This window comes from Papaver somniferum, chromosome 7 (genome assembly GCF_003573695.1).
Source record: "Papaver somniferum cultivar HN1 chromosome 7, ASM357369v1, whole genome shotgun sequence".
Classification (NCBI taxonomy): Eukaryota; Viridiplantae; Streptophyta; class Magnoliopsida; order Ranunculales; family Papaveraceae; genus Papaver; species Papaver somniferum.
The window spans coordinates 59,111,265-59,124,832 of NC_039364.1; the positions used below are offsets into that span (position 1 = coordinate 59,111,265).

The 13,568-nt window shown below is 37.8% G+C and overlaps 2 protein-coding genes across 2 annotated transcripts; one reads left to right on the forward strand and one right to left on the reverse strand.

The window, feature by feature from the left end:
• The first annotated feature begins 678 nt into the window (after positions 1 to 678).
• LOC113297414 (E3 ubiquitin-protein ligase RNF14-like) lies at positions 679 to 4,479 on the forward strand. The gene is made up of 7 exons (XM_026545868.1): positions 679 to 1,288; positions 1,710 to 1,784; positions 1,886 to 2,435; positions 2,659 to 3,044; positions 3,224 to 3,450; positions 3,552 to 3,699; positions 4,028 to 4,479. Exons 1-7 carry the CDS (start codon positions 761 to 763, stop codon positions 4,154 to 4,156), a joined length of 2,043 nt encoding a protein of 680 aa, XP_026401653.1. The 5' UTR covers positions 679 to 760; the 3' UTR covers positions 4,157 to 4,479.
• Positions 4,480 to 4,617: 138 nt separating this feature from the next.
• LOC113297415 lies at positions 4,618 to 8,287 on the reverse strand. Its single transcript, XM_026545869.1, has 12 exons — positions 8,001 to 8,287; positions 7,797 to 7,898; positions 7,562 to 7,619; positions 6,868 to 6,948; positions 6,723 to 6,794; positions 6,390 to 6,637; positions 6,204 to 6,275; positions 5,880 to 5,996; positions 5,694 to 5,775; positions 5,502 to 5,548; positions 5,250 to 5,331; positions 4,618 to 4,933 (listed from the first exon to the last, which is right to left on the reverse strand). Exons 1-12 carry the CDS (start codon positions 8,216 to 8,218, stop codon positions 4,850 to 4,852), a joined length of 1,263 nt encoding a protein of 420 aa, XP_026401654.1. The 5' UTR covers positions 8,219 to 8,287; the 3' UTR covers positions 4,618 to 4,849.
• Between the last annotated feature and the right edge of the window lie 5,281 nt (positions 8,288 to 13,568).

Here is a 13,568-nt window from a genome sequence, read left to right on the forward strand (position 1 = left end):
AACCCAGAATTATCCCATTTTATCATCCGCATAATTTGTTGATACTTTCTCACATCGTTATTGATGAAACAATAACGATTTTGAAGACACTCATTTGTTCTTCTTGAATTTACGTGACTTAACGTCATAAACCTTTGAAACACAATGTCCCATAATTTAGAAGTCTCTAAACTGAAATCTCTATCGCTTGTAACTGAAATCCAACATCGAATTAGTGAAACATCTTCTTCTCGAGTGAAATCCACTTCGGTTATGTGAGCACTAAGCATGTTGAAATAAACTTGAAGTTGAGATGGTGTGAGTTAAAATGGGTATTTATAGGAGGGAATAGTAGTCGTTGGATGAGGAACTGATGAACGATGTTCAAGTCAGCGAGCGATGTAGTGACTATCGCTAGCGCTGGAATGACCAACAAGCGATATTTAGATCATCTAGTGATGGACACTCTATCGCTCGCTGGAAAGTCGTTCGTGTATGCGATATGTTGTAATTGACATATAGACATATATATTTGGCACTTTGGCATACCCATAATGGATGCATATATGGCAAAATCTGATATTGGCCATGTGCTTTGGAATAGGCCTAATGCAGCTAGTAGCAGTGGTAATGCTTGCCATGTCTTTGTAACGGCCACTCTCTACCGAAAACGTTATTTTATTCTCTTTTGTTTCTGTTTATCACCGCCAAGTCTTGGTCGTCTTCTTCACCTTTTTCACCGACTTGGGCGTGGAGTTGGTGTTCTGCACAAACTCTCGCTATGATGAAGAAAGGAGGTCAAAAAGGGAAACAAAAGCAGGATTTAAGAGACGAGAAATGGACTGTTAAACCCTTAAACGAAGATGATCAAAATTTCACAACACCAGCTCACCAACAACATTCCAATCAAGAAACGGCAACACAAAGTATCGACTTTTCAACAATACCTATATCAGATTTCATCTCAACTTCTTCAAAATCATCTTCTATTCGTAGAAAATCAAAGAGGATTGGTCGAAATAGAAGTGCCCGTGTTGTCGAAACACCAAATTCTCATATGGGGACTTCTGATTTTAACAAAGAAGAGGTGGTGGCTGAGGAACATGATGTGATCGAGAGTGAGAAATCTGGAGATGGGTTTGCTTCAGAAACAAAGAATGATCATAGAGAGCAGGTAATTGAGGGTTCTAGTTCGTTTGAGGAAGTAAATTGTATCTCTAGTCGCTTGGAACAGCTTCAGTTGTCTGCCCAAGAACCTAAACTGTCTGAAGAACAACTTACAATTAATCAACAGTTGCAGGAAGATGAGGTAAAATTTTTAAAACTTCACCCTTTATTAGTTTTAGGTCTATTCGACTCAGGGATACTATATGGATATACACACAGCAATTTCCTCAGGAATGCCTGCATCAAAAATTGTGCATTCTATTTGGACTTTTTGTCCATGGTTCTCGCCTTCTCGGCTTGATAACAGTAATCTAGTATCTTAGGCAAGATAGGAAGGTATTCCATTGCCAGATGGGATTAGTACTACTTCTTATGTAGTTTGGTTATTAGAGACCAAGTTTTAGTTTGGTTATTTGAGAACAAGATAATTCGGTATAGAATTCAAGTGTAGAAAATGCCAATGCTATGTATTCTCATGTGCAATTTTGAGCCCGTAGATTTCTTCAATAACTGTACAACAAGCATTTTCTATTCATGTCATGGACCATGGTTGTCTTTTGCAGATACTAGCGATGGAGGCCATATATGGTGAGAATGTAGTAGTACTCGAGAGAGACGACGGCTTACGATCTTTTCAGGTATGCCAAACAACCGGCTCGTACAGTATTATATGCGTTCAGACTTCAAAGAAAACCTGTTTGAAAGTCTTATTTTGCAAGAGTTGTTTTCTCTTATGCAGATAAATATACATATTGAGCTTCCTGATGAACTTAGAATAGCTACAAGACTTTTGTCTGGTGGGAAGGTCAAATTTGGAGGAAAAACCAGCGACGCAATGGCCACAACTGATAGTTCGAATGAGTTCTTTTATACATTTAAAGTTCAGTATCTTCCTCCGATGGTACTGACATGTTTGCTACCCAAGTCATACCCAAGCCACATTTGTCCTTATTTTACCATATCAGTTCAATGGTTGAATTCCAAGAGGATTTCCAATCTTTGCCACATGCTGGATACTATTTGGACGGATCAATCGAAGCAAGAAGTTATATATCAATGGGTAGAATGGTTACAGGGTTCATCTCTTTCTTACTTAGGGTTTGGTGACGAAGTAATTCTCGGTCCCTATAACAATCCAGATGATGTTGGTGGAGACAGACGTGCTTTATCTGAGAGTGTTTCTCCAGATACTGATATACCTTCATTGATGAATTACAACGACGATAAATGTCATGAAGTTTTTCGTCAAAACCTACATGAATGCTGCATTTGTTTTAGTGAATATACAGGTGCCGCTTCTCAATCCCTTTTTCTTTAATGTTTAGGTCTTTTACTTATCAGAACAGTAATTGCTAAAAAAAATTTTGTTTATTCTCAACCACCCAACGTCCTATAAGAATATCGATTTTTTCTAAAACCAGCTAACAGAATTTCAATTAATTTGTGACCAAGTAAAATATAATCATATATCATGCAGGCTTTGGATTGACATACCTAGTAATTTCTTACCAGGCACTGATTTTGTAAGACTGCCATGTAAACACTTTTTCTGTTGGAAGTGCATGGAGACTTATTCAAAAATACATGTAAAGGAAGGTACGATAAACAAGTTACTCTGTCCTGATTCAAAATGTGGAGGCCTCGTTCCACCTGGTTTGTTAAAACGCCTGCTTGGGGGTGAAGAGTTTGATAGGTGGGAGTCACTATTGTTACAGAAGACACTTGATTCAATGTCCGATATAGTCTACTGCCCTAGATGTGAAACAGCTTGCTTAGAAGATGAAGATCACCATGCTCAGTGCCCAAAGTGCTTTTTTAGCTTCTGCAGCCTATGTAGAGAGCGGCGTCATGTAGGAGTTTCATGCATGACACCTGAAATGAAACTTCAGGTCTTGCAGGTAAAATATGAAGTCATAGTGATGAGCCAATGTTTTTGATACTTAAGAATATTGTACCTCAAAACCAATTGTTTTTTATTTTTCAGCGCTTATCTAAGTCTTGAATATATGTGATAACCATCCAACTTGCTGCGAGTAATACTTTTTTGTTGTTGAGGTTTTTTGTCGTGTGCTTGCAGGAGCGCCAGAATTCATCTCAACTCAACAACGATCAAAGGCGCAAGGAGCGTGAGATGATTAATGAGCTTCTTAGTGTGCGAGAAATACATCGTGATGCTAAACAATGTCCTACTTGCAAGATGGCAATCTCCAAAAGTGAAGGTTGTAACAAGATGGAATGCTCGAATTGTGGACAGTACTTTTGCTATCGTTGTAACAATGCTATCGATGGTTATGATCATTTCAAGTATTGCTTTCTCTTTTCCTTTTTTCTCAAACTAATTTTTTAAAAGAAAATTAGGTTTTATATTCGAATGTAGAACTAATAAAAACTGTTGTACTATGAAGGGATGGTGGTTGTGTCCTGTTCGAGCTTCAAGAAATTCAACAGTGGCAAGAACGGATGAATGGCCGGCAGATGTTAGGTCAGATACAAGCTGAACTCTTTGCAGATCAGGCTCACCATTGCCCCAATTGTGGTCAAATGAATGCTAAGGTGAGAGAGATCAACTATCTAGAAAAAATAAACTTAGTTAGTTGGCATTGGCAAACACTGTTGGTATGTGGAACTTATTCAGAAACCCCATATAACAACCTTTGCTTCTTATACAAAACAATAATAATGTTAATGGTTTAGTTTAACGACGAACATTTACTGCTGTGCATCATATCTTCCTGTTTCTCAAGTTAAACCATAACTTCGCAGTGTGATTTGTCTTTTATGTTAAGAATTTGTAATTGTTTCATTTTGTGAAATGGGTATTTAGATAATAGAATCTGCAGTTATATTGTAATAAACTCATAATGCTTAGCGTAAAAAACAGGTTGGGAACAACAATCACATCTTTTGCTGGGCTTGCCAAAGCCATTATTGCTACTTGTGCAAAAAGAATGTCCGGCGCAGCTCTCAACATTATGGACCTAAGGGCTGCAAGCAACACACAGTTGGATGAAGTTTTGTATGGCGAATTCGTCAAGGTTGGTTTCAATTGATTAAAATTAAATCCAGTATAGGGATCAGAATTAAGCTCGTCCCTTAATCAACTAACATCATTGGTTACTGGAAGTCCATTTACGCAGATATTCTTTCTCCGAGCAATATTGAAACTCCATTGTATGAAATAGGATACATTTTTGTCGTTGTTTGTTTAATTTGCTGAGTTATCTTGTAAACGTTTCCTTGTTTAAGGTTCTTCCAATTTGTTTTTCATGTTTGTTTGGAATGAGTAAAACAAAATATCTTTATTTATGAGGAAAAAGAAATTTGACTGTGCCACTCATGTTATTCCTACTTCAAATATACAGACTAACATACATGTATCTGAATAGCTCATATGGTTCTGCCTAGGGCATAAAAGGTAGGTATGGCATGAATTTTGACCATTCAATTCATTCAATCTCAACCTCTTTCTTCTTTTTTGTCTATGAATTGTACATTTCTAGTATCAAAATGTTATACAACGACCAATTCCGACTGACTTCAGAATACATGGTCTACGTGAGTGAGGTGTACAAAGGGGGCAAAACCTTCACTCTCGAGTGACTTGTCACAAGCAGCAAAACAAGTAAAAGGCACATAGGAAAAATAGCTTGATAATATTGGGAAATGAATAAGAACTGAAACCTTCCGATTTAGCCTTGGTAATTTATAAAACAGCAGCATTCATGAATTGATGGTTCAATACAGCTTCTGCAACTGGTCGCTTACGAAAGTCTGGATTCAGCATTGCCTGGACCATTGAACTAAGTCATGTGAGAGAAACAAACACTACTAGCTAGTTTCGGAACCTTAATTATATGAAGGATGCAAATCAAAATTGCTCTCTTAGAATCCAAGTCATTCCTTGAAAATAATCTTGTAAGTAGAAATAAAAGAATCTATCATTTAGAACCCAGGATGTGCAATGGCTTATAAAATTGGGGACTCAGAAGTCTCTCTTTGCAGTTGGTATAAAATCAAACTATAGATGGAATAGTTTATTTAGTATAAAATCACAAGAAGAAAATCTGGATGATTGTAATAAATTTGCGAGGTTGTAGTATGACCTGAAGTAATTGCCAACCAGAACCGCCATCAAGATCAAGAAACTTCACAGCTTCTAACAGATGGTCATCTGCAAGACAGTACCTGAAAACCAGGCGAATGAAAAAATGGGAACAAAACCAGTCTTCATATTATAAATTGTTATCAACACTTGCAAATGTCAAAACTAATGTTCAGCTCAAGTTCTACAAATCCCTCAAAAGAGATATTAGAGTTATTGCATGACTGCAGACATGGGATATAAGGGTGCTTACTCTCTAGCAGCCTCTAGATCAAGCTGAAAGGTGTTTTCAAGAAGCCTCTGCAAGCAAAATCTTAATCGATTAAGGTGTGATAAAAAAGAGTCACAGGCAATCACATATTGGAAGATAAAAGAAGCATTTTCCTGAAAAGTAATGCTTATTAACAAAGCAGAATCAAGTCCTGGAGATCTCTCATCAGCTTACTTGCAAGGAAAGGGCATCCATGATGCCTGTTTCGCAAAATGGAATAAAAGCCAAGTACGCAAAAAGAAGACCCGCTCCATAGCTGATTGTGGAAAGCAACAAAATAGAAAGGCAGAACCTTAAAGACGTGGAACTTAAAGGATTAAACTCTTTGTTTGATGGCATAAATAAACTTGAGAGCATTACATGTCATCTGCGATTCCAAATGCTCTTTTCTCCTTGGGACTGAAAGCAGAAGCTGATGATGCACGTCTCCAAAGCCCATCTGAAAGTTCTCCAGAACTTTCTTCTAGGGTTGAATTCCTTGCGCAAATGATAATTCAAGTACAAAATGTATATTTTTCTTAAGGCTAGATGCGAATGATGATAACAAACAAAAGGGTCTCAAGAATGCAACACACAGATAATTATCCATTTCCTTAACCATTTTAAGGTTTAAAACATTGAACCAAACTCAAAAACATGTGAAGTGCATGGCCATTCTTCACCAGGGGAGAAAGAGAAAAATACCTTAAATCAACTGAAAATGCTAAGTCGCGAAGCCGCGGCACTAGATAAGCTGCGTCTTTCTCCACAATCGTGCTGCAGTAATTAAGAACTTCATAAATAAACTAAAAAGTGCGGGATTTCAAATTTTCACACAAGTAAGGATGAAATATAGCGTTCAAGTAATTTATTACGAGCAAACCAACATACTTCAGAACAATAGAAGCAGGTCCAAGACTCTGGTGTAGTCTTTCATGATCGTGCATGTAGGATAGACCCTTCATAACACCTTGAAGAAGTCGAAGAACAAAATACCTTCGACGTTTTATTTTTAGTTCCTGTTCGAAAGGATTCCAGATATTCTGTTCTCCTGAAAGACTATCCTTTGATATTTTGTCACTTGCAACTTTGGCATAGTCTGCTGCGCTATATTTGCCATCATTACGGAAAGCAAGCCACTGCCATGAAGATATCTGCTTCAAACACAACTTGGAAATATACGTATTCTGGAAAATATAGATTAGAACAGTTGATAGTATAAACCTGTTCCCCTGTTTGTGTCTCGAACCCCCCTAAAAGTATCTGAATGTTCTTACAGATATCCTTGGGATCACTCTACAAAAAGTTGAGATACTACATTAGAAAGGGTTTGTAAGGGAAAACTATCTTTGGTTGTTTAGATTCTTACTTGTAGAAATAAATGAGCATTTAGCTCATTTGCCGCCATCATATCTGCCTCAGTACCACCAGCACGTTGCCCAGGATATACCTTCATGTGTAACAAAACAACAAAAATTGGATGACAATTAGTTTCCATAACCTCAACCAACCCATCCCCATCACAACCTTTGGCTCTCATAGTTCTATTAAATCTATTTACAACCGAATCGAAAAAGAAATTCCCAAGTGTAATATAGACACCCTTTTCTTCGTGATTTTTGTTTGTTTTATATGTGGGTGAGGTAAAGCGCAACGGTATTCTTGTTTTTACTTGTTACTCAAATTCATTTGCCATTCCCAGGTTTGTAACTTATTAAATAGTTCAAACTCTATAAGCAACCAAAAAATGAAACTCGTGTGTCTTTAACCATAACGTTTAGTACAGCATCCATCAATCAGAACAGGAAAACAAGACTATTACGTGATGAACCTTTCAATGATACAATCTTTGCAACTTTTGGAACTGTCGAATAATCCTACCTCTAATACTTTTCCGAACCTACCCCATTGACCATTGCCAATAGAGGTTCGAAAACATAAGGTGGTCAGGTAAGAAAGTTGATAATATCTAGAACTAGTATTGAATGTTATGGTACAAGAACAACATCTACATTCTATCCAAGGAAAATATGGTAAGGAAAACAGGAGGAAAAGGGTAACACCTTAAAAATAACACGTGTTCCTTTTGATGGACCCTGAGTTATTCTCCCCTCATAAAGCCTGCGTTAGAACTGCCATGAGTGGCATCAGTGGAAAGAGGTAGAGCTATCTGAATGATTTAGCTAGTTATCAATTACCCATCTAGTTAATTTCGAAATAATTATTACGACATTCTTCTTAAACTTCCAATTGGTGCCAAAATTTTCCACATATAATTCATGTCTAAATAAAGTTCACCTGATCTTCACTTGACCTTCTCCCACATCTTGAACTCTCAATCTATCCACATCATTGGACGAATACTGAACATCTTCGGCCCCAGCATTATATTTCGAGTAACTAGATATGAAACAAAAAAATATATATACATCCATTAAATTCTTTAACATTTCACCATATTGAAACTAAAGTTACGAAGATTCGATCAGTATAGAATTTCACCTAGTGATATTCATGAATCCGTAACTTCCGACGGAGCGTCCAACTTCAAAATCTTCTGGATTAGTAATCAAAGACGCTTTACAAATCCGGGAACTTCTTTGTTCTTTAAATTTCAAATTCGAGTTCAATAAACAACTAGAGGAGAAATTAACGGATCCATGAATAAATGAATTTGAAAGAAATGAAACCCTAGAAAAATGAGATGGTGTAGTTGTCATTTATTGAATCTAAGGTTTGTTCTTCTGCAAGGTGCTTTGGAGATGTGTAACCAAATGGCGCCAAGTTTGGAAACCTCATCGATTAAATAGCAGCCACTGAATCGATAATGTTATTAATATCTCCTAGATAATGTCCTCCGGTTTTGTTGACCCACTAGTAGTAAATTAAAGGAAAATCTGCAAAACACCCCTAAGATCCTACAAACTATTAACAAAATGGTTATATTTCCGTTAAGTAGAGAGTTAAGTGGTGACTCACAGTTAAATTTGTTAATGGAATTACATATGCATTCCTTTTATTTATCCCTCCATACATAATTTCAAATTTTTCCTTTATTATAATTTTTTTTGTAGGTGGTGGTGCCGCCACTTACATATAGTTACATCGCGTTCAGGATCGTTACGCCGCATTCATCCAAAGGGTTCATCGCTTACCCTCCGGAGTTTAGCGAAGATTCTTAAGGCTCCACCACCACCACCACCACCGCTTCATCACCACCACCACAATCAATTATAGTTAAATGAGGAGATTATTTTGGGGAAGATATTTCGGGAAAAGTTAACGCCGTTTTATTCAAAGGTGTTAAATCGGATGGAAGTGTGACCAATTTGTAAAAAAATTACAAAAGTATGACAATTTTGTGAACGAATTACAAAAACTATGATCATTTTGTAATTGGCCATAAATTAAGCTAATAGTAACCCACCTTTGTTAACTGTTGGTAACTTATGCATGTCCGAGGGAAAGACAAGAATATCTCTAGGTACGTATCTCTAGGTAGAGGCGATTTTCTTGCGATGTTATGAATTTAGTAGAGGTGTAGTTCTTCAATCTGTTGGTGATTTCTTCGTCGATTTTGAAATTTTCGGCTTGGCTGGGGGATCAACGATTGGTGTTCGTTAGCTTTTCTAGTTTCATTTTTCTCTTTCTTTTCCCTTTTCAGTGATTTCGATCCGTTATCTATTTGAATTTGGATCTGGGTTCTCGTATGGAGGTGGGAGATAAGGTTTCTTCTAGTTTTGGAAAGGAAGGTAGGCGAGGTGACTTCAAGGGAGAATGAGGTTATTTATGAATATTTGTTGTTTGAAGCTCCTTATATGGTAGAGGCGGAAAAGCTGATGATGTTTTCTTATGGGGATGTTGAAGAGGATGTGCGTAGATGTGAAGATTTGGTGGTAGGTTGTTATGTTGGTGTTTTAGGGTAAAAACTGATTCTGCTATTTTTGGTAAAGTTGATGAGAAACGAATTCAGACCCTAAACAAATGCACTGCACGGGAGTACTTTTAGATTCGAGAGATCAATCTGTAAGACTCTGGACTAAACCAAGAAATGGCCGTTCAGATTCAATTCGGTCACAAAGTGAAGGAGAAGGGTTGATCTTAGGGAGGGAAGCGAAGAAGGTGTTAGAGATTAGGATGTTGAATTATGAAGGTGTAGTTGTTTTATGACTTGTATCAGAAAAATGGTTTCTGGTTACCTTTGTTGATAACACTTGTGTTCGTGTTGTCGAAATAGGTTGATATCCTATTTATACAAGTCATGTTCGAGCACACCCTAATCTCGTAGGAAGTGGAGGTGATTAGGCAGTGGAGAAGTGGAGTTGTGTAAAAAGTGGTGATCACCACGCTTCCACTATGAGGGGAAACTGGTCACGCTTTCACCCACTATCTCATTTTTGTTAACTATATGTTCTTTCCTGACACGTTCTCGTAATGGGCGTGTTGCACACCGCACGCTGTAAACCGCCAGACCAATACCCCAGTGAGCATCCCCCAGTTTGTGACATGTTTGATGTCTCGAGTAAGTGGGTCGAGTATTGAGACTCGTCGCTGAAAGCAGCACACATTGCTTTTAGGTCAAATAATAAATTATTTGTGAAACCAATATTTATAAAACATTGCTTATAATCGATGTGTATGAAGCATCGCTTTTAAACAAGCAGCTGAAAATAATTGATGTGCAAGAAGCATCATTGTTTTAGAGCTCGATTGAATCAGTCGCAAATTGAGAGACTTAAAAAGGTAGCATGACCGACCACCTTTGGGTGATCGTTTGGTACCTCTAGGGACGAGCTATTGCTTGGTCGATCGCTGCCTGTGAAGGAGGGGTGGTCGGTGATCACAATGCTACCCTGTTGGTTTTCTGAAAATAAATCTACACCATCCAACTAGGCTAGCGAAGTTGGATGGACGAGATGATTTGCGGCAATTATATATTTTCGTTGACGCAATTTAGGGTTTAGAAACCATACGTCCAACCCTATTTTGGCTAATCGAATCAAAGCGATGGGCGTTGATTTGAACAGGTCGATCGGCCATGTGCAAAGATGGGTCACTTGTGAGCACGCTGACATCTCCTGGGCCATCTAAAATTAGATCTAAGCCACTCAATTCGGCTGGCGAAAATGGGTGGTCAGTATTGATTTGCATTAGTTGAATCATGCCGCAACCCATATTAGGGTTTTGGAATGGCGCGTTCGCTCTAGTTTGAGCAAACTTTTTGACATTCTCTGGACTTGCCGTGGGCAGGTCGATCGACCAAGGGAGAAGTTGGGCCGCCGATGAACATGCCAGCACTTCTCTTTGATTGTCGAGATGCGATCTACGCCGTCCAACTAGGCCGGCTAAGTTGGACGGATGCGATGGGTTTTGAGACTGTTTTTGCCAGTGTTAGCTCGTTTGAGCTTGTTTTGTCAATAACGCGATCACCTACATTAGGGATAATCGTTCGAAGCGCTGCATATGTACTAGATGAAAGGGCGTTAGTGGGCCCGCCGGTGGTCATCGTGATGATTGCCTAATTCCGCCAGGAGTAGGCTAGGCCTATTGAATTGCGTGGCCAAATCATGTGGCCGTGTTCATTTCTTAAGACTGATATGGATAGTCTAGATTTCCCTTAAGGAATTTAAACGTGTTCGATCGCGCTAGCTTTTAACTAAAAGGTACGTGAACACGCTGATCTCTTTGTCAGAGGGTGGTGTATCCCATGTGAGTGTTTTCATGCAGGTCTCACTACTGACACTTCGGGAGATTTATGTTACTCCGTTGCGAGTGAACATTAATCGTCATGTCATGCCAACATTGAGAGTTCGGCTGGGAACATAGCATAGTAAAATACTAGGCAGGCCATGCATTAGTGAATAATGCAATAGGTTAAATTTTACAGAATATTAGGGGTATTGCTTCACGCACCATTCTGAATAAACTTCATAAATATGTTGAGTTGCTCAATACATATGTAAGTAAAGAGGTCTAGACACTCATTACTTTTAAATGGCATTTATTCCTTTGCAGGATGTCAGCGCATTAAATACAGGATTTTACAATTTTGACCCTGAACTAAAAACCACCATCAACAGTTGGTAAGAGATTTTCATTTTTAATAGCAAAGAACACTGTGCAGAGAATCTGGAAGCTGAAAACAGAAATCAAAATGACTCTCTGTGGGGATACTATTTTTGTTTTTGAGTTGCTTCGGTCAAGGATAGGTCTCATGCTTTGGAGCATAGTTGTTTTTTCATTGTTTATTTTTTGTAAGACCTTGGACTTTGTTGATTGAGCAAGAACTAGCTGAGCTTAAGATCATTCATGTTTGGTTGAAACTAATGGAAACACCTCTTCATTTGTGGGATGCTAGAGGATTGGGAAAGCTTGTTAGTTCCATTTGTGTGCTCGTGATGTTATATAAACATGTTGCTACTTGGTCTAGAATGAATTATGCTAGAATATGTGTGGAGATTGTTATGAAATCATTTTTTCTCACTCATATACATATTGTGCTAGATAAAGTGGGGACTAAGGTACATGTGGAGTATAGTTGGAAGCCCCAAGGTGTTCGCATTATGCAACATATATATATCATAATCAAGATAAGTATGCAATGTTGCTGCCATTACTGCTGCATAAAAACTGATCTTGGAAGCTAGTTTGGAGAAGGGGAAGAAAGTTTATGAACCTGAAGGTTTGATAATAAATAATTCGAAGAGGGGAATGCATAAGCATTTTACTAAGACTGATGGGAGTTGGTGGCGAGAAAGTTGATGGTTCGTCTGGTAGTGACTCAGGTAGTGTGGTGGGGATTCCCATTATTATTAAGAATAAATTTCAGTAATTAGCTGAGGGAGAAATTGGTGACAAGATGGATGTTGAAATAGGTACTTGGGGTACTAATTTAGTTCCAATAAGCACAAGCGTGGGGAAGGAAAATGAAGTCAAGAGTATGGAAGTGGTGATTCCTTTAGGTGGTATAAATGAAATAGAGTGAGTAATCCTATATTTAGTGAGGGTGTTGGTTTTGTGCTGCATCCGGTGGAAATTTTGGATGAAGGTCGAACGTGTAATGAGTCTGTGGAGTTAAAGTCATTTTCTGCCTGGAAACCTTATTCGGTGGAAGCCTAATTTGAGTGTGAAGGGAGCAGATAAGAAATCTGTCAAGGTAAAGAAATCAAACCCATCAAATGGTTAATATGATTAAGTTAGGTTGTTGGACTATAAAGGGGGTTAAATGACCCTATAAAACAAATTGAGATTTGTAAGCTCATTATGGTTAATAAATTGGTGACAGTGATAATTGTAGAAGCTGATGTGCAAGATAATAATAAGAGTAGAATTATGAATGATATTTGCTCTTCTTGGAAATTTGTAGATAATTATTTTATCGATGGGTCTTGTAGGATTTGAGTGAGATGGGACCCTGATATCATGAAGGTTAGGTTCTCCATTGTTTTTCTCAAGCTATTTTGTAGACATGATGACTTATAAGAATAAAGCTTTTGTTGCTACTTTTGTGTATGCTAGTGATAGTTTTCAAAGAAGACATCGATGGAATGAAATAAAAGCTTTTGCTAGCTATAATAATAGATCCTGAATTTTGATGGGTGATTTTAATTTTTTATTAGTTAGTGGTGATAGAATGGGTGGTGCTGAAGTTGGTCCTTCACATTATCAGGAGTTTTGGGAGTGTACCCAAGAGGCTCATATTTTTGATTTGAGATATAACGGTAATTTCTTTATATTGAGAAATAATTAAGCAATGGGGTGAGAATATGACAACTCCAAAGATCTATAGAATTTTTATCAACTTGGAGTGGTTAAAAATGTTCAATGATTCTAATGATGAGTTCTTGCTGTCTAGGATCTCTGATCACAACCAGGGGATTGTGAGTGTGTTTGAAGGAAGATACCATGGTCCTTCTCCTTATAGATTATGTAGGTTTTGGGTGGAGGAACATGATTTTATATGTATTGTGTGACAGTCTTGGATGGAACCAATGAGTGGAAATCATATAATGGTGTTGGTGAATAAACTGAAGAGGCTGAAGAAAATTATTGTTGAATGGAAGAATGCTA